This window comes from Delphinus delphis, chromosome 12 (assembly GCF_949987515.2).
Source record: "Delphinus delphis chromosome 12, mDelDel1.2, whole genome shotgun sequence".
Classification (NCBI taxonomy): domain Eukaryota; kingdom Metazoa; phylum Chordata; class Mammalia; order Artiodactyla; family Delphinidae; genus Delphinus; species Delphinus delphis.
This window is the reverse complement of record NC_082694.2, coordinates 55908016-55928878: the sequence shown is the minus strand read 5'-3', so window position 1 is coordinate 55928878 and position 20863 is coordinate 55908016. Positions and strand designations below refer to the sequence as shown.

The 20863-nt window shown below is 38.0% G+C and overlaps 1 protein-coding gene and 1 non-coding gene across 8 annotated transcripts in view; one reads left to right on the top strand and one right to left on the bottom strand.

Annotated features, from left to right (window-relative positions):
• Positions 1-20863, top strand: part of MTA3 (metastasis associated 1 family member 3) — a 170676-nt gene that overhangs the window by 68978 nt on the left and 80835 nt on the right. For all 7 annotated transcript variants that reach the window (XR_009521459.1, XM_060026725.1, XM_060026728.1 and 4 more), the window contains exons 7-8: positions 7463-7565; positions 11680-11779. Coding sequence is in view for 6 of the 7 variants with exons in the window: in XM_060026725.1 (XP_059882708.1) it covers positions 7463-7565; positions 11680-11779 (203 nt within the window). In the remaining variant the exon portion in view is untranslated. The remainder of the gene's footprint in view (positions 1-7462; positions 7566-11679; positions 11780-20863) is intronic.
• Positions 6838-6947, bottom strand: LOC132435671 (U6 spliceosomal RNA). Its single transcript, XR_009521614.1, has one exon. It is a non-coding gene; the product is annotated as a U6 spliceosomal RNA (small nuclear RNA).

The following is a 20863-nucleotide window of genomic DNA, read 5'->3' as shown; positions in this document are numbered from 1 at the left end:
CCCCTCTTATTTTTCCAAGCTTGACTAACACCAGAAAAAAAAAATCTTCCTTCCTGTTTTTATTGGAGATGCAGTTAATTTTTAAGTTAGACAGACATATTGATGATTTTGAAACATCCTATCCAGACACAAGGGATTCTTTCTCTTTGTTCAAGGCTACTTTTGGGTCTTGTGGAAGTTTTTTGTTTGTTTGTTTTGTTTTAATACAGATTTTATATATTTCTTGTTAAGTTTATTTTATTTAATTATTTTTTTTCTGGCTGCTTTGGGTCTTAGTTGCTGTGTGCAGGCTTTCTTTAGTTGCGACGAGCAAGGACTACTCTTTGTTGTGCGTGGGCTTCTCATTGTGGTGGCTTCTCGTTGCAGAGCACAGGCTCTAGGTGCACGGGCTTCAGTAGTTGCAGCACGTGGGCTCAGTAGTTGTGGCACGCGGGCTCTAGAACGCAGGCTCAGTAGTTGTGCTACATGGGCTTAGTTGCTCCGCGGCATATGGGATCCTCCCAGGATCGTACCCGTGTCCCCTGCACTGGCGGGCGGATTCTTAACCACTGCACCACCAGGGAAATCCCAAGTTTATAACTTGTTAGCTTTATTTATATGTGTTCATCTTTAGCAATGAAAAACATTGTGTTTTTCAACATAAATGAAAGTCACTTTGGGCTCTTATTTCAACTTAAAGCATTTAGCGTATCCAAAATGTTTTTTTCACTTGTAATCAGGAAACCAACTAGATGCAAGATTTAAAGAACCCCTTCTTCTAATTAGTATATTTTCTGGGAAGAAGGAGTAGGGTGGCAGATAGGTACTCCAGCAGTTAAACCACACTTGAAAAACACAGACACTGCCATCATAGAAACTTTCATACACAGCCAGTACCTGTTTGCAGGGGAATTAAATCATAGAAAACATCATATTCAAGAACAGATATTTAGGACTTGATGCAGTCTGTGCTTACTAACCCTTTTGATACTCTTGAGTGGGTACGTTTAGACCAGTCCCCACTCCAATTTGCATTGGCATGGGATGTAGAACTTGAATTAATATCCTGAGTAGGTGGAAGCATCAGCTCCATGCCAGAATATATTACAGTCTTGCTTTCTTTGTGAATGTGTCCTGATGAATTTAAGACATTGTTGTGGCATTTGTCTTGCTGGTGAATATTTCTTTTTTGTGGCTTTAGAATTTTAAAATTCATTTATGGCTACCCACCATCTAGCAAACTCTTGAGATCTGGAAAGATCAGTATGTAGCTTGCAAGCGAAGGTGAAGGTTTGTTTTTTAGATTTTAAATCTTTTTTGAGTTTGAATAACTACCTAGAGAATTTTCCATAGAAAAAAGATGTCATATGTAGTAAGTTTTGAATTATTATTTAGCTGTATTGTAAAATTGGAATTTTAAGAAATTATTTACATATTAAACTTTGTAACTGTTAAAAGTATTATAACATTAAATTATTAAACAAGGGGGCTTCCCTGGTGGCGCAGTGGTTGAGAGTCTGCCTGCTGATGCAGGGGAAACGGGTTTGTGCCCCGGTCCGGGAGGATCCCACGTGCCATGGAGCGGCTGGGCCCGTGAGCCATGGCCGCTGAGCCTGCGCGTCTGGAGCCTGTGCTCCACAACGGGAGAGGCCACAGCAGTGAGAGGCCCGCGTACCGCAAAAAAAAAAAAAAAAAAAAAAATTATTAAACAAAAATGACTTTGGATTCAGTTTTGGGTAAAATCTGGCTGTACTATGTTTTAGCTCAGTTACCTTGGGAAAATTATTTAACCTCTCCAAGTTCCCATTTCTTCCTCTTTAAAAAGTGAGTAATAATGTATGTGCATACATCATAGTGTTGTGATGATCAAATGAAGTAATTCTTGTAAAGCATTTTTTATTTTTTAAAATTTATTTTATTTTTATTTATTTATTTTTGCCTATGTTGGGTCTTCGTTGCTACACGCGGGCTGTCTCTAGTTGCGGCGAGCGGGGCCTACTCTTCATTGCAGTGCGCATGCTTCTCATTGCGGTGGCTTCTCTTGTTGTGGAGCACAGGCTCTAGGCACGCGGCAGGCTTCAGTAGTTATGGCACGCAGGCTCAGTAGTTGTGGCTCGCGGGCTCTATAGTGGAGGCTCAGTAGTTGTGGCGCACGGGCTTAGTTGCTTCGTGCCATGTGGGATCTTCCCAGACCAGGGATCAAACCTGTGTCCCCTGCATTGGTAGGGGGATTCTTAACCACTGTGCCACCAGGGAAGCCCTTGTAAAGCATTTAGCACAGCACCTGCTGCTCAGTGTTCGCTATTACAGTTGCTTCTCCCGGGCCACCAACTGTCTACTGCTCCTAATTAAGTAACTCCTGTCTGTATTTGGGAATTTAGGGTGTGTCTCTCTTTGAAAGTTAAAGAATTAAATTAGAATAGTCTCTTATGCTAAAATACATGCCTTTTAAACTTGAATTAGCTCATATACAGTCAATAGAAAAATGTCAGTATAGTGTGGAAATTGTCAGTTCATCTGAGGCTTTTCTAAGCAGTTATTCTCACAGATGAAGAGCGTTTAAGAAAAAAAAAACAGTATATGGCGCATCTTAGAGTTACAGATAAAGGAATGAAAAATATCTTCCCCCGTGTTTATAAAAGCCTATACCCTAGATTTTATTTTTTATTTTGTTGAAACTACACAATGACCTACATCTCGGTGGAGGAAGCATAAGTCCAGGGTTTTAGAAGATAAAGGATTGACTGACCTTTGTGCTTGGTGCAAATGTCAGTGGAGATTTAACTGTGTTGGTATTTTTGTTATGATTGTTACTTTTTTTTTTTTTAAGTGCTCTGGTTCTTAGGTTTTAAAAATTTTTGTCCTGTTTTTCCGTAGACACTATTATTTTCAAGTGTGTAATTTTGCAGAATGTGTTTTCCGCAATGTGGTAGATGTTAATTAACTTAAAAACACCAGACCATAACAAGTAAGTGTAAGCAGATATCGGCTGCAACCATGTGAGCGCAGTAGTTCATAACCCAGGGCAGTTTTGTCTTCCGTGGGACATTAGACAATGTCTGTAGACATTTTTGGTTGCCACACCTGGGTGGAGCGGGAGATGCTACTGGCTTCTAGTGGGTGGAGATCAGGACTGCTGCTGAGCATAGTACAATGCACAGGACAGCCCCCATGACAAGGAGTTGTTGGCCCAAAGTGTCAACAGTGCACACTGTGTACAGAGGAACCCTACTGTAAAGGGTTTTGGGGACATAGTAAGCACTAAATAAATGTTAGTTAATATTTACATAGTTATAGTAATATTTAAATTTTCAAATATGAATTATATTACCTGGTCTATTTCTGTGGTTTTGATTCTGTTTATTTTTGTGCCAGTACCACATTGTTTGATTACTGTTGCTATATATTATAATCCCACCCAGTTTGGAGGATCCTCTTATATTACTCTTTTAATAATGGTAATATTCTTTGATTTGTAGAGATTAATATTTGAATTATTTTGTGGGCTTTCAGAACTAAATTTTGTTAAATTTAACTTCAAGTACTTGTACAAAAATGACAGCCTTAAGATTTTAAAATCTTCTTTATTTAAGTCATGTTATGTTCTCTGAAAGTTTTGTAATTTCTTTATATAAACATACTTCCAATTTTGTTTCTTAGTATTTTATATTTTTGTTGCCATAATATATGTGATTTTTTTTTTTTTTACATTTTTGTTTTCATTCTCTTTGGAATGCCATTGGGTTTTATATATTCATTTTTTATTGTGCCTTTCTTGTAATTTATTTTTAAAATCTATTTTTATTGAGCTATAATTGCCATATAACACTGTGTATGTTTAATTTGTTGATTTGATTACATTTAGGTATTGCAGGTTGGTTACCACCATAGCATTAGCTATCTATCGTGTCATAATTATCACTTCTTTATTGTGGTGGGAACAAAGATCTAGTCTCTTATCAACTTTGAAGTTTATAATAACAGTATTGTCTGTAATCACTGTGCTGTGCATTAGATCTCCAGAACTTACTTACCTAGCAGTTGGAGCAACCCTTAAACAACCTCTCCCCATCCCCCTCCACCCCACCCCCTTTCCAGCCCCTGGTAACCACCATTCTGCTCTGTTTTAATGAGTTTGGCTTTTTAAGATTCCACATAAAGTGATATCATACAGTATTTGTTTCTAGTAACCTATTATCCTTTGATGCATCACTTAAAACATTGCCCAGAACTTTCAGAACATTAATAAAAATGGTGATAAATGGCAGCCTTCTGTGTTTCTGAATTAAATATAATATACTCTGATGGTTGTTACAGAGAAAATGAATTATATTTAGAACAAAGAATATTTCTAGTTGTCCAGCAAAGGGTCTATAGGATGACAGATCCATCCAGCCCTAGTTCTTCAGTCTTTGAACAATGGTCTGTGCTCTTTGAGGGTATACTGAAGAAGTACTTTGCCATTATTTTCTAGAAATCTTAAAGTATAGCTGAAGGATTAGGGCTAACACATATAAAATCATTGTTGCATCTACATTTCTTCAAAATGATGAAGAGGAACGTATGAAGCAAAAAATTGGATGCTATATATAATCGTGTAAGTAGTTGGTAAATACATTTGGTAGGAATTCACAGAGAGAGAGAGCTTCATGGGCTGGTGTGGGACTAGAGCAGATTGTAATTGCCCAGATTATCATAAATGGAGGAGGAAAGTGAGATTATTGCAGTGACTGGAATGAACATGACCAGAGCCTAGCATTCTTCTTGGTTCAGTCTCTGGCTCATACATTTCCCAAGACCATTCTACAGAGTGCTGACAGCTTAGTTGAGGCTTTCATTATACAGATTCCAGAGCTTCTTAAAAGTTTTTCCCTTGTGAAAAAGTGATTAAATTGATATAAATGTAATTATATGATATGATGAATCCAAAATGGGGAATTCCCTAGAGTGATTGTTTGAATAGAACATTCTGTATTCTTTTTATGTTCTTGTTATTTTTGTTCTCATCCCATGATATTGTATGTTTTAGTTGTTAGTAGAAATGCATTCAGGAGTGTTTTATTGTTTATAGCAAATTTATTTAGCATTCTTATACTGAATTATCTTTCCTCTGTATGCTGCAGAATGTATGGATAGGATTGAAGTTTATCAATTTAACTGACTTAAATTTGAAAAGTAAATATCAGTTTTACCCTTACATTCTAGAATATATAATAGAAGGGGCTTAATACTGAATAGCATCATCATTTCATCTTGTATTATTTAAAAATGCAGATAATTATTATTATATTTCTTTTCTATTTTACTATTTATCCTACTTAACATGTATTTCTTGGAGATACTGGGGAGTATAATTGTGTCATTTTCCTTTCAAAAGTTTCATGCAGTTTACAAACGTTTGGGTTTGTAAATGGTTTTTAAAAATGAACCAATTGAATCTTTTTTTTAACATCTTTATTGGAGTATAATTGCTTTACAATGGTGTGTTAGTTTCTGCTGTATAACAAAGTGAATCAGCTATACATATACATATATCCCCATATCTCCTCCCTCTTGCGTCTCCCTCCCATCCTCCCTATCCCACCCCTCTAGGTGGTCACATGCATTGTAAGCAAAAACAATGGAAAACGAAATCCTTTTAAACACTTGATATGCCTTTGGACTAGTACTCACTCTGGGCTGCTTGTGCTTCTTTATGTTGGGGGTGGCAGTTGACTTTTTCGTTACCTACCTGTCTTTGAACAAGGAGCAGGATGGGCAGGCCCCCTACCTGACGGCAGTGGCTGACTTAGGAGACTGCAGTTGGGCTGGCCGGTTCTGCCCTCCGCTTTCTCCTTTTGAGCCTCAGTACCTGCTTGCTCCCATTCTAGGAGGGAACACATTAATAAGCCTATAGCCTGGATTCATCAGTCACCAAGGGATGTTCAGCCTCCTAGTATGTCAGTCAGTGCAAGACTCTCTGCCTGATATTATAGATGCAGTGATCAAAACCAAAACATAGCCCAAACCAATTCCTAGCCTGATAGGAAATTCATAGCTGTAAATTGGAATCCAATCAACTCCCAAGTCTGTTTTCCATTACCATCTTTTATCCTAACATTGAGTCTTGCCTGATGGTTATATCTCCTCTTGAGACGTTCCTAAAACAAAGCATCCTGTATTATCCTCAGTCTTTTCCTCAACCTCTCGATTGTTTCCTTCTTTCTGTTAATGCCAACACTATCTATGTAGTTCTCAAGACTGGAAACCTACCCATTATACCAGTCTGTCACTGTCATTTCTAAATATTCTCTCTTAGCTCTTTATTGTCACTGTCAATACCATGTCTCCCTGTCTGTATCATGTATCTCTGTAGAGAAAATTATTCCATTGCTAAGTGTTGGATGTGAAATTTGTTTCTGGTTTTGTCACTCTACTGCTAAAAAGGCAAGGGCCTATTACCTCCAAATAAAAATCTATTCAGAAAATCTGTGCAGAATCTTCAGTAATATTTTCATAACCCACTTCTTTTAGCTATCTATTCTCATTCCCCTTGATGTACTCCTGACAAAATTAGCTACTTTTCTACCACATCTTAAAGCCCCATGACTTTGTTCACATTCTCATTTCTTTTTTTTTAAATTTTAATCAATTCTTTTATTATTTACAACAGTCTTTTGATAATTTCTGCCAAATTTGTTCTGATATATTCTTTTTTTTAACATCTTTATTGCAGTATAATTGCTTTACAATGGTGTGTTAGTTTCTGCTTTATAACAAAGTGAATCAGTTATACATATAAATATGTCCCCATATCTCTTCCCTCTTGCGTCTCCCTCCCTCCCACCCTCCTTATCCCACCCCTCTAGGTGGTCACAAAAAAATATGGAACGCTTCACGAATTTGCGTGTTGTCATCCTTGCGCAGGGGCCATGCTAATCTTCTCTGTATCATTCCAATTTTAGTATATGTGCTGCCAAAGCGAGCACCATTCTCATTTCTTACTTTAAGTTCTCTCCCCCTGCCAGTGCATTCATACCCTTCAGTTCTTAGCAGGAATGCCACCTCGTGCATGACATCCTTCCCTAACTAGCCTGAAATGATTTCTCTAATCTTCAGGATCTTATGGTCATATCTATACGTCTCTGTGACATCTGTTTCTTTTCGTGTGTATCATAGTTATTTATGAGTAAGTTTTATCATAACTTGAGCATCTTTCTTTTCTGTCTCTGTATCCCTTAGTGAGGCTTGGGGCCTCACGCATACAAATACACAGGAAAGACATGTTAATGACTAAGTGAAGACATCATATGGTCGGTTTGGCTGTGTTATCATCAGCGTTCACTTTACAGAGTGTTCTACATCTGCTGTCTGATAGAATGTATGCAAACCATGTACATTTACCTTATACTTTTAATGCTTTGGTGACCTCAGTCATCAATCATATGTGACAATGTATGTGCCTTGTGAGTAACAAGACTCCATTTTCTTTGTTCTTGGACAGGAGAATCAGATGAGAGGGAACAGTCAAAATTGGAAGTGAAAGTTTGGGACCCAAATAGCCCACTTACAGATCGACAGATTGACCAATTTTTAGTTGTAGCACGGTGAGTATGGCACTGTGGAGTCAAGAGATGTCTTTTCTTTTTATAAAAGAATTTATAGAAATTTTATGAATTTTCCTTTTTTTGTGTTCTATTTTTCATTGGTTGTATTTTTCTTTTTCTAACTGTGTAAGAAAGTCAAATATATATCACACCTCTTCCTAAATAATATGGTTTATTATCATTAGTTTCTGTTTTAAAAATGAAAATAGATTTATTAATTTTTACTGATTAAGAAAATAAATGCTCCTTGTAAAAATGTAAGCACTACAGAAAAGTATAAAGTAGAAACTCAACACCTGAAATCCCATATCTTTAATTAAAGCAGTGATCTCCTTTAAGCTAGTCAGGGATTATTCAGGTGTCAGTAATATTGTGCTCCTCTAATTGCACCCACGTGTGAGTAATGTCTGTTGGCTAGGTGTAAGTCTGTCCTTTGAGAGTTCTAAGCCTGGCTCCCTAGCTGCCTTGCCCACCCCCTCACCCCCCCCAACCCCTTTTCTTGAGAAAAATGAGTGGACAGAAGTTTATTTTTATTTTTTGAATTATAAAAGTAAGTCATGTTCATGGGGGAATTGCTGCAAAGTAAGTGAGATTATCATAGCATTGTAATAGCAGAAAAATTGGAAAAAACCTAAAAGTACATCAGCAAGCAGTTGATGAATGAATTGAGGTATATTTAGTAATGGAGTATTACTTTACAATGAAAATGAATGAATTAGGGCTATATGTAGCAAAGAGATAAATCTCAAAAACAGTGTTGAGTAAGAATACATACAGTATGGTCACTGGTAAAAACATTTTACAATGTGCAAACAATTGTCTTATTTCATTAATGGGCATATGTATGCATATGCATATTATACATATATGTATGAGTTCTGGGAATGTGTATTGATAAAATTTATTTCCTTAAAAAAATGAACCAAGAGACTTCCTGGGTCCAGTGGTAAAGAATGCGCCTTCCCATGCAAGGGACGTGGGTTTGATCCTGCTCGGGGAACTGAGATCCCGCATGCCACGGGGCAGCTAAGTCCGAACGCCCCACAACTAATGAGCCCATGCACCTCAACTAGAGAGCCTGCGTGCCGCAAACTACAGAGCCCGTGTGCTCTGGAGCCATGTGCCACAGCTAGAGAGAAGTCCGTGCACCGCAACAAATAGCCTGTGAGCCGCAACAAAAGATCCCTTGTGCCGCAACTAAGATCTGATGCAGCCAAAAAAAAAAAAGAAAAAAACAAATGTGGCAAAATGTGATTCAGTATTTTTATAGATTATACTCCATTTAAAGTTATTACAAAATAATGGCTATATTGCCCTGTGCTGTACAATATATACTTGTTGCTTCAAACATGGCAAAATATTAGAATGAGGTAGATTTGGACATGATTACAAGCATCTTCATTATATTCTCTAATTTTTTGTCGAATGTTTTTTATAATACAAAGGACAAAAGGGTCTTAGCCCATCCTTAGCACTGTTCATAGTGCCAGTCACCATGGAAGTCATACATTGTATCGGTGGGTAGGCATTTAGACTACAGAGCCCACACGCCTAGCCACTAACTGCTTAGATGAAGAGACTTGATATATATATACATTGTTGGGGAGGAGCCAGTCAGTGGAATAGAGGAGACTGAAGATTTGGGAGTGGAAATGAATCACTGGTGGAACTGCTGCCCTAGAGACTCCAGACAGGTTATCTGGATTTTGTATTATTTAGTAGATTTTGCAGTTTCAGATTTGATTTTCATTGTTTTTTTCCTTTTCCTGATTACGACGGGCCATGTTTTCTTTTTTCTTGAAGCCAGCATGAGAGGCACCAATGAGAAGCACCTAGTATCTTTTTCAATTTTTGTTTTTTTTAAAAAAATCTAAATACAAATTAAACCCAGTTAAGCACCACTGCACATCCCACCAGAATGGTTAAAATTTAAAAGACTGGGCTTCCCTGGTGGCACAGTGGTTACGAATCCGCCTGCCAGTGCAGGGGACACAGGTTCGAGCCCTGGTCCGGGAAGATCCCACATGCCTCTGAGCAACTAAGTCCCATGTGCCACAGCTGCTGAGCCTGTGCTCTAGAGCCTGTGAGCCACAGCTACTGAGCCTGCATGCCACAACTACTGAAGCCCATGCGCCTAGATCCCATGCTCTGCAGCAAGAAGTGACTGTGGTGAGAAGCCCACGTGCAGCAGCGAAGACCCAACGCAGCCAAAAATAAAATAAATAATAAAAATAAATACATTAAAAAAAAAATTTAAAAGGCTGACAGTGCCAAGCACTGGTGAAGATGTGGGACAACCAGCACTCTCATATTCTGCTGGTTGTAGTGCAAGTTGGTACAGCTGCTTTAGAAAACTGTTTGCTGTCATCTAACACACATATCCCTTAAGTTTCACTCCTAAATATATATGCAGCAGAAATGCATACACCTGTGTGCCAAAAAGATACATATACAGATGGCAGTAATGGCACTATCCATAGTTGCCCCAGCTTGGAAACACATGTCCATCAACAATAGGGTGGGGGTGGGGCATCGTGCAAAGTAATGCTCACAGCAAGGAAATGAACGAACGCAGCTCATTCACAGCAGGCAGCACGGGTGAATCCACAGACATAGTTTTGAATAAAAGAAACTGGATATGAAAAGTGTGCATAGCATGTGATTCTGTTTAAGTTTTCAATTGAGCAAAACTAATCTTTGATGTTAGAATCTGGGATGCTGGTTCCCTTCCACTAGGAAGTAGTGATTGGGAAGGAACCCGAAGAGTCTTCTGGGTGCTGTCATGATCTGTGTCTTGACCTGGATGCTGGTGGCATGGATGCATTGACTTTGTGGTAACTGAATAGCTGTACAATGTGTGCTTTTTGCATGTGTTTTTATATTTTAATTAAAACCTTAAAAAAAAATCTCTTCCTCAGCTAACATGTTTAAAACCCAGACAACAAGCGGGAAGCCTTACCTTCATTTCACGCTTTATTTCTTTTTAATTAATTAATTTATTTTATTTTATTTTTGGCTGCGTTGGGTCTTCGTTGCTGCACACGGACTTGCTCTAGTTGCGGCGAGTGGGGGGCTACCGTTCGTTGCGGTGCGCGGGCTTCTCATCACGATGGCTCCTCTTGTTGCGGAGCACAGGCTCTAGGCACGTGGGCTTCAGTAGTTGTGGCACGTGGGCTCAGTAGCTGTGGCTCACGGGCTCTAGAGTGCAGCCTTGGTAGTTGTGGCTCATGGACTTAGTTGCTCCACGGCATGTGGGATCTTCCCAGACCAGGGCTCGAACCCATGTCCCCTGCATTGGCAGGTGGATTCTTAACCACTGCGCCACCAGCGGAGGCCACACTTTATTTCTTGAAGTGAGGGTTCTCTGTGTATGGGAAGGCCTTCTAAATCATTAAATGAAAATCAGTGTTGTGATAATTGTTTTTTGGGTTTTTTTTTGGAAATCTGTTATATATTGAGTCCTTGAAAGAAGAGGTTGCTGCAGTTGATGATATCTCATTTCAAGGAAAAAATGTTATTGGGATTTCACCGTTTGGGCTAAAAAAGTGGTCAGAACTTGCTTTGCAATAATAGTGAAATTCTGCATCAAATTTATTTCTCATTTTTTAAGCACATTTGGAAACCAGCTTCTTTATTCCATGGCATTTCATTATAGATCTTTCCCTTCTTTATGCCACACAAGCCTCTTTTTCTTAATTGTTTTAAAAAATATATTTATTTATTTATTTTGGCTGCAGTGGTGTTAGTTGTGGCATGCGGACTTCTTAGTTGCGGCATGTGAACTCTTAGTTGCGGCATGTATGCAGGATCTAGTTCCCCGACCAGGGATCGAACCCAGGCCCCCTGCATTGGGAGCATGGAGTCTTACCCACTGGACTGCCAGGGAAGTCCCTCTTTTTCTTAATTTAATTGTAATGACACATATGTGTAGTGAATTGGCTTGTCAATTCTTAAATCGTAAAGAAAATACTTTTTGTCTGATATTTGATTCTTAAACATCAAAGAACTTGCTTGACTTTTACAACTGTTCATTTGCTACCCAAATGTGTTTTTTGTAAAGATAAAAAAACAACAGTGCCTTAATCTTTCCTCTTTGTTTGTGTGGTTTATCCAGTGCCGTCGGGACATTCGCCCGAGCCCTTGATTGCAGCAGTTCTGTACGGCAGCCTAGTTTGCATATGAGTGCAGCTGCAGCTTCTCGAGACATCACCCTGGTAAGATGCTTTTTGAAATTCGGGGGTTATTATTTCTTCTGCTACTTGTTTAATTTAAAAGCCAATATAGCAATGTTGTAGACGTGAGGACTTCCTGGCTCTAAGCTCTGCTGACCGTTAGGTTGATTCTGCTTGTCTGGTTGATTAACTGCAGTGTCTCACTCCTAAGTCACCCCTTGTGTTTGTGAGCTGGGACAAGTAAGAATGACTATCACAGAGTAGGTACAAAATGATAAAAAAATATTTTGGGGAAAACAATTCAATATTCTGATTCATCTGTTTTCACTTTGGTGCTTTTTTGCTATATTCCATCTACACCAAACTACATAAATAGTTGTAGCTCACACATAGTGCTCTACAGTTTTTTTAAGTGAAAGTAGCCATCTCTTGAAACCATTGCTATAGTTATTCTGTTATCATGCCATTAGTCAGTATTAAATATTTAAAGTTTTTTTTTTTGTCTGTTCATTAGAAAGAGGTTCTGTTTTCTTAAATTATTTCATTGTATTATGGTTGCTATCTTTTAAGGCTATTTCCTTTCTTCCCTTGGTGATCAAATGAGGCTTCCCACGTTCAGCTTAATTATACCACTGATGCCTGCTGTGGCTGGGCATCGGGCTTGGCACTTGCTTCCTTCTCTGCACCCTCCAGCAAAGCAGACATGCATGTTTTTGCCTGTTGAAGTTCCTTAACTGTATTGATTGCCACTCCCTCTGAGATAGGCATGGTAGGATGCTCATTTTACAAATGAGGAAACTGATGTATGGCAAGGTTAAGTTGTTTGATATTCATTACACGTAATAAAAGTTAGCATTTTGTTTTCTGATGGAATGGAATACAATGATAGGTTTTATTACTTTCTCATTATATTCCAATTTGAAATGTTTTCCACAGAATATTTATCATGACAGTGTAAAAACTTGTAGTAGAATGCACAACAAATTTGTTTCTTATAATTCTTTCTTGTATTTTTGTACAGTTATAGATGATGATGAAAGCATTAATAGTCTATAGCCTTTAAGGAACCCTTTTCTCTATCCTTTCTCAAAGACTAGAATGTTGTTTATAGAAACAAGTTTTGTTCTCTCCGTTGGTACATTAAAATTTTATGAAAGTTTAGGGATTTCAAAATAGGTTTGTATTTTGGTTGTTTAGCACTTTTAGAGTGTTTTTTTTTGAAGATGCAAGAGTACACGTGTCACTTTGTAACAACCTTAAATCCTGTCAACAGATACTTATGTGAACCAGAACTACATGGAATCTAATCACTACCTGTTTAAAAAATTTTTTTCCAATTCTAAAATTAGTGTATTCTTATACACTAAGAATTTAAAAAGTAAAGTACAGCAGCAGGCAAAAAAAAAAAGTTTTGTTCTCATCACCCAGAGTAGAATATTCTTACCATTTTATGTTTCCTTTCAGCCACTTTTTGTGCATTGCAAATAATATACTAGCAAATTACAGAATAGTACAGAAGATGATATAATAAAATAGTATGCAATGCCACCTAAAGCAGATGTTAACATTTTAGTTCTTTGGATTAAACAGATTTTCAACCACTATATATATATATATATATATATATATATTTTTTTTTTTTTTTTTTTTCTTTGCGGTACACGGGCCTCTCACTGTTGTGGCCTCTCCTGTTGTGCAGCACAGGCTCCGGACGCGCAGGCTCAGTGGCCATGGTTCACGGGCCCAGCTGCTCCGTGGCATGTGGGATCTTCCCGGACCGGGGCACAAACCCATGTCCCCTGCATCGGCAGGCGGATTCTCAACCACTGCGCCACTAGGGAAGCCCCCAACCACTATATTAATGATGAAATCCCTAATATTCTCTCCCTAATCCTATTCCCCATCCTCCATCTGTACCCCTGGCCCTGATCATCCCTGTCTCCTGACAAGAGGCAGCTACTATATCAAATCTGCTGTGTATCTAGTCTGTGTTTTTCTAGTTTTACTATGTATTGTTATTTCCAAAAACAACATGAACATTGTTTTACATGTGTTTAAATCTACTTTGTAACATTTTGCTATTTGCTTATTAGTGAGATGTAGCCATGTTAATAAATATGTACCTCTTTCACTCATTTTTAACTCCTTGGTAGTATTTGTAGTATTCTTTCACAAAATACTACACCACATTATTCTCTTACCAATGAACATCTGGAGTGCTTTAAAAACATTTTCCTTTGCTATTACCCATAATGCTGGAGTGGAAATTCTAACACATGTCCTTTCTGATCATGTGTGCGAGCTTTCTAGGCTGTAACTAGAATTGGAATAATTATTTGTAGGGTGGTGCTCATTTTCAGTTTGACCACGTGTTGCCAAATTATTCTGTTATATACCATACTAGAAATTTATAATCCCACAAGCAGTTAATGACTTTTTCTTTCTGCATCTATTTTCTTACATTGTCTTCAACACTTGGACACTTGGTATGTTCAGACTAAAATTTTTCACTAACCTGATGCTGCCTCATTTTAATTTGTATTTCCCTGATTACTTAATGAGGCTAAGCATATTTTCATATTGGCTTTTCAGATTTTTTCGTCTTTGTAGTTTAGATTCATGTATCCTTTGTCCATTCTTCACTTACATTATTATTCTATTTTTGTCTAATAGTTTTAAAGTTTTATTCATATTTTCAGACTGTAAATATATCTGGACTTTATTTTTAAGAATGGAGTGAGGTAGGGGTCTAATTTTGTTTTTCTCCATATGGAAAATTAATTATTCCAGCACCTTTTATTGAATTTGTTGTTTCCTCATGATTTTGTAATGCCCCTTCTATCTTATTTCATGGTCCTAGATATGATTAGGATTCTTAATCTATTCTCTTCTGTTTCATTGATCTGTTTGTCCCTGTGAAAGCACCACAGTATAATAAATTCCGATAGCTGGTAAGACAAGTTCCACGTCACTTTATTTTTAATATATAGTTGAAGTTATTTAAAACAGAGTTTTATATTTTGTCTCCCCTCTACCCCATGTTTTTCCTAACAGTATAACATAAACACTCTTTCATATAAAAATCTGCAAAGTTTTTTTCTAGTGTTGCATGATGTTGCATGATCTTGTTACTTATGTAGCCAGTGTCTTGTGACTTAACACCGTTCTTAAGAGATAATGCTTCCCAGATTATAAAGGGGGGTGCTATCTCTGTTGTAGTCCAGCGAATTCCCTCTACACTGAGGAGGTAGAGTGCAAAGCCTGTTCCTGAGATGGGATAGAGCTCTTGTGACAATTGGGGCTGGGATTTGCCCGAAGATGGGTCTGACAGGTGAAGAGCCAGGTGTGTGTTTGCTCTTGGTTCACAGCTGCAGCGACTCTCTGCTTCCCACTGCTGGTGACTGCTGGGACGGCAGATGAATTTCTTTTGGAAGAGGGCAGAGTCTTCAAGAAGCAGTGTTTGTTTTTGTTAGTGAAGGCCATTATAAAAGAAACTTTTTTTTTTTTTTTTCCGTATGCGGGTCTCTCACTGTTGTGGCCTCTCCCGTTGCGGAGCACAGGCTCCGGATGCGCAGGCTCCGCGGCCATGGCTCACGGGCCCAGCCGCTCCGGGGCATGTGGGATCTTCCCGGACTGGGGCACGAACCTGTATCCCCTGCATCGGCAGGCGGACTCTCAACCACTGCGCCACCAGGGAAGCCCTGAAAGAAACATTTTAAAGGGCATACAACCTTTATACCTTAATTGGTTTAAATATCATTTTGTGTGTGTTGTTTGTAATACTTGCCTATTATGCTCCTTCTAGTACTTTCACACCCTCCAGTGTTTCCGTCTCTTCTGTTTTAGTTCCTTTAATACTTAGCAATTTGGAGTCACTTTTTAATTACATTATCTTAAATTATTTACTATATTATAAATTTTTTTAAGCCAAAATATACTCAGGTTTAGGAAATTTTGTTTTGTCTTGTTTGTAAACCTGGTTTCAGAGATAGGATTTGGATCTTAACTCCTGCTGAGGAGTTTTCTCCACTAGATTACCTCTTCTGTTTTATTCTTGTTAAAATGGCTTGGGTTTAAGTATCATTGTTGTCTGTCATGGATCAGGCAGCACTGAAGATTTGTTTTTTTAATTTATTTTTGTTTTTTAAATATTTATTTATTTATTTACTTTGGTTGTGCTGGGTCTTAGTTGAGGCATGCGGGATCTTTAGTTGTAGCATGCAGGCTTCTTAGTTGCAGCATGTCACATGAGAACTCTTAGTTGCGGCATGCACGTGGGATCTAGTTCCCCAACCAGGGATTGAACCCGGTCCCCCTGCATTGGGAGCACAGAGTCTTACCCACCAGACCACCAGGGAAGTCCCTTATTCTTTTTTTCTTTAATTTAATTTATTTTTTTATACAGCAGGTTCTTTTTAGTCATCCATTTTATACACGTCAGTGTATACATGTCAATCCCAATCGCCCAGTTCATCACACTGCCACCCCCACCCACCCGCTGCTTTCCCCCCTTGGTGTCCACACGTTTGTTCTCTACATTTGTGTCTCTATTTCTGCCTTGCAAACCACTTCATCTGCACCATTTTTCTAGATTCCACATATATGTGTTAATATACGGTATTTGTTTTTCTCTTTCTGACGTACCTCACTCTGTATGACAGTCTCTAGATCCATCCACGTCTCTACAGATGACCCAGTTTCGTTCCTTTTTATGGCTGAGTAATGTTCCATTGTATATATGTACCACATCTTCTTTATCCATTTGTCTGTCAGTGGGCATTTAGGTTGCTTCCATGACCTGGCTATTCTAAATAGTGCTGGAATGAACATTGGGGTGCATGTGTCTTTTTGAATTATGGTTTTCTCTGGGTATATGCCCAGTAATGGGATTGGTGGATCATATGGTAATTCTATTTTTAGTTTTTTAAGGAACCTCCATACTGTTCTCCATAGTGGCTGTATCAATTTACATTCCCACCAATAGTGCAAGAGAGTTCCCTTTTCTCCACACCCTCTCCAGCATTTGTTGTTTGTAGATTTTCTGGTGATGCCCATTCTAACTGGTGTGAGGTGATACCTCATTGTAGTTTTGATTTGCATTTCTCTAATAATTAGTGATGTTGAGCAGCTTTTCATGTTCTTCTTGGCCATCTGTATGTCTTCTTTGGAGAAATGTCTATTTAGGTCTTCTGCCCATTTTAGGATTGGGTTGTTTGTTTTTTTTAATATTGAGCTACATTAGCTGTTTATATATTTTGGAGATTTTCTGTTGATTTGTTGGCAAATATTTTCTCCCGTTCTGAGGGTTGTCTTTTCATCTTGTTTATGGTTTCCTTTACTGTGCAGAAGCTTTGACGTTTCATTAGGTCCCATTTGTTTATTTTTGTTTTTATTTCCATTACTCTAGGAGGTGGATCAAATAAGATCTTGCTGTGATCTGTGTCAAAGACTGTTCTTCCTATGTTTTCCTCTAAGAGTTTTATAGTGTCTGGTCTTACATTTAGGTCTCTAATCCATTTAGAGTTTATTTTTGTGTATGGTGTTAGGGAGTGTTCTAATTTCATTCGTTTATATGTAACTGTCCAGTTTTCCATGCACCACTTATTGAAAAGGGTGTCTTTTCTCCATTGTATATCCTTGCCTCCTTTGTTATAGATTAGTTGACCATAGGTGCGTGGGTTTATCTCTGGGCTTTCTATCTTGTTCCATTGATCTATGTTTCTGTTTTTGTGCCACTACCATATTGTCTTAATTACTGTAGCTTTGTAGTATAGTCTGAAGTCAGGGAGTCTGATTCCTCCAGGTCTGTTTTTTTCCCTCAAAATTGCTTTGGCTATTTGGGGTCTTTTGAGTCTCCATACAAATTTTAAGATTTTTTGCTCTAGTTCTGTAAAAAATGCCATTGGAAATTTGATAGGGATTGCATTGAATCTGTAGATTGCTTTGGGTAGTATAGTCATTTTCACAATATTGATTCTTCCAATCCAGGAATGTGGTATATCTCTCCATCTATTGGTATCATCTTTACTTTCTTTCATCAGCGTCTTATAGTTATCTGCATACAGGTCTCTTGTCTCCCTAGGTAGGTTTATTCCTAGGTATTTTATTTTTTTTGTTGCAGTGGTAAATGGGAGTGTTTCCTTAATTTCTCTTTCAGATTTTTCATCATTAGTGTATAGGAATGCAAGAGATTTCTGTGCATTAATTTTGTATCCTGCAACTTTACCAAACTCATTGATTAGCTCTAGTAGTTTTCTGGTGGCATCTTTAGGATTCTCTATGTATAGTGTCATGTCATCTGCAAACAGTGACAGTTTTACTTCTTCTTTTCCAACTTGTATTCCTTTTATTTCTTTTTCTTCTCTGATTGCCGTGGCTAGGACTCCCAAAACTATGTTGAATGATAGTGGTGAGAGTGGACATCCTTGTCTTGTTCCTGATCTTAGAGGAAATGGTTTCAGTTTTTCACCATTGAGAATGATGCTTGCTGTGGGTTTGTTGTATATGGCCTTTATTATGTTGAGGTGAGTTCCCTCTGTGCCCACTTTCTGGAGAGTTTTTATCATAAATGGGTGTTAAATTTTGTCATAAGCTTTTTCTGCATCTATTGAGATGATCATATGGTTTTTATTCTCCAGTTTGTTATTATGGTTTATCGCATTGATTGATTTGTGTATATTGAAGAATCCTTGCGTCCCTGGGATAAATCCCACTTGATCATGGTGTATGATCCTTTTAATGTGTTGTTGGATTCTGTTTGCTAATATTTTGTTGAGGATTTTTGCATCTATATTCATCAGTGATATTGGTCTGTAATTTTCTTTTTTTGTAGTATCTTTGTGTGGTTTTGGTATCAGGATGATGGTGACCTCATAGAATGAGTTTGGGAGTGTTCCTTCCTCCACAATTTTTTGCAAGTGTTTGAGAAGGATGGGTGTTAGTTCTTCTCTAAATGTTTGATAGAATTCACCTGTGAAGCCATCTGGTCCTGGACCTTTGTTTGTTGGAAGATTTTTTTGTTTGTTTTTTTGTTTGGTTTTTTTTTGGCGGTACGCGGGCTTCTCACTGTTGTGGCCTCTCCCATTGCGGAGCACAGGCTCTGGACACGCAGGCTCAGCAGCCATAGCTCACAGGCCCAGCCGCTCTGCAGCATGTGGGATCTTCACGGACCGGGGCACGAATCCGTGTCCCCTGCATTGGCAGGCAGACTCTCAACCACTGCACCACCAGGGAAGCCCTGTTGGAAGATTTTTAATCACAGTTTCAATTTCATTACTTGTGATTGGTCTGATCTTATTTTGTATTTCTTCCTGGTTAAGTCTTGGAAGGTTATACCTTTCTAGGAATTTGTCCATTTCTTCCAGGTTGTCCGTTTTATTGGCATAGAGTTGCTTGCAGTAGTCTCTTAGGATGCTTTGTATTTCTGTGGTGTCTGTTGTAACTTCTCCTTTTTCATTCCTAATTTTATTGATTTGAGTCCTCTCCCTCTTTTTCTTGATGAGTCTGGCTAATGGTTTATCAATTTTGTTTATCTTCTCAAAGAACCAGCTTTTAGTTTTATTGATCTTTGCTATTGTTTTCTTTGTTTCTATTTCATTTATTTCTGCTCTGCTCTTTATTGTTTCTTTCCTTCTGCTAACTTTGGGTTTTGTTTGTTCTTCTTTCTCTAGTTCCTTTAGGTGTAAGGTTAGATTGTTTATTTGAGATTTTTCTTGTTTCTTGAGGTAGGCTTCTATAGCTATAAACTTCCCTCTTAGAACTGCTTTTGCTGCATCCCATAGGTTTTGGATCATCATGTTTTCATTGTCATTTGTCTCCAGGTAGTTTTTGATTTCCTCAGTGATCTCTTGGTTATTTAGTAATGTATTGTTTAGCCCTCACGTGTTTGTGTTTTTTACGTTTTTTTCCGTGTAATTCATTTCTAATCTCATAGTGTTGTGGTCAGAAAAGATGCTTGATATGATTTCAGTTTTCGTAAATTTACTGTGACTTGATTTGTGACCCAAGATGTGATCTATCCTGGAGGATGTTCTGTGTGCACTTGAGAAGAAAGTGTAATCTGCTGTTTTTGGATGGAATGTCCTATAAATATCAATTAAATCTGTCTGGTCTATTGTGTGATTTAAAGCTTCTGTGTCCTTACTTATTTTTATTTTGGATGATCTGTCCATTGGTGTGAATGAGTTGTTAAAGTCCCCAACTATTATTGTGTTACTGTCGATTTCCTCTTTTATAGCTGTTAGCAGTTGCCTTATTTATTGAGGTGCTCCTATGTTGGGTGCATGTATAGTTATAAATGTTATATCTTCTTCTTGGATTGATCCATTGATCATTATGTAGTGTCCTTCCTTGTCTCTTGTAACATTCTTTATTTTAAAGTCTATTTTATCTGATATGACTATTGCTACTCCGCTTTCTTTTGATTTCCATTTGCATGGAATATCTTTTTCCATGCCCTCACTTTCAGTCTGTATGTGTCCCTAGGTCTGAAGTGGGTCTCTTGTAGGCAGCATATAGATGGGTCTTGTTTTTGTATCCATTTAGCAAGCCTGTGTCTTTTGGTCGGAGCATTTAATCCATTCATGTTTAAGGTAATTCTTGATATGTATGTTCCTATGACCATTTTCTTAATTGTTTCGGGTTTGTTTTTGTAGGTCCTTTTCTTCTCTTGTGTTTCCCACTTAGAGAAGTTCCTTTTGCATTTGTTGTAGAGCTGGTTTGGTGGTGCTGAATTCTCTTAGCTTTTGCTTGTCTGTAAAGCTTTTGATTTCTTCATCGAATCTGAATGAGATCCTTGCCGGGTAGAGTAATCCTGGTGGTTGGTTCTTCCCTTTCATCACTTTAAGTATATCATGCCACTCCCTTCTGGCTTGTAGAGTTTCTGCTGAGAATCAGCTGTTAACCTTATGGGAGTTCCCTTGTATGTTATTTGTCATTTTTCCCTTGCTGCTTTCAATAATTTTTCTTGTCTTTAATTTTTTACAGTTTGATTACTATGTGTCTCGGCGTGTTTCTCCTTGGATTTATCCTGTATGGGACTCTCTGCACTTCCCGGACTTGGGTGGCTATTTCCTTTCCCATGTTAGGGAAGTTTTCAACTATAATCTCTTTAAATATTTTCTCTGG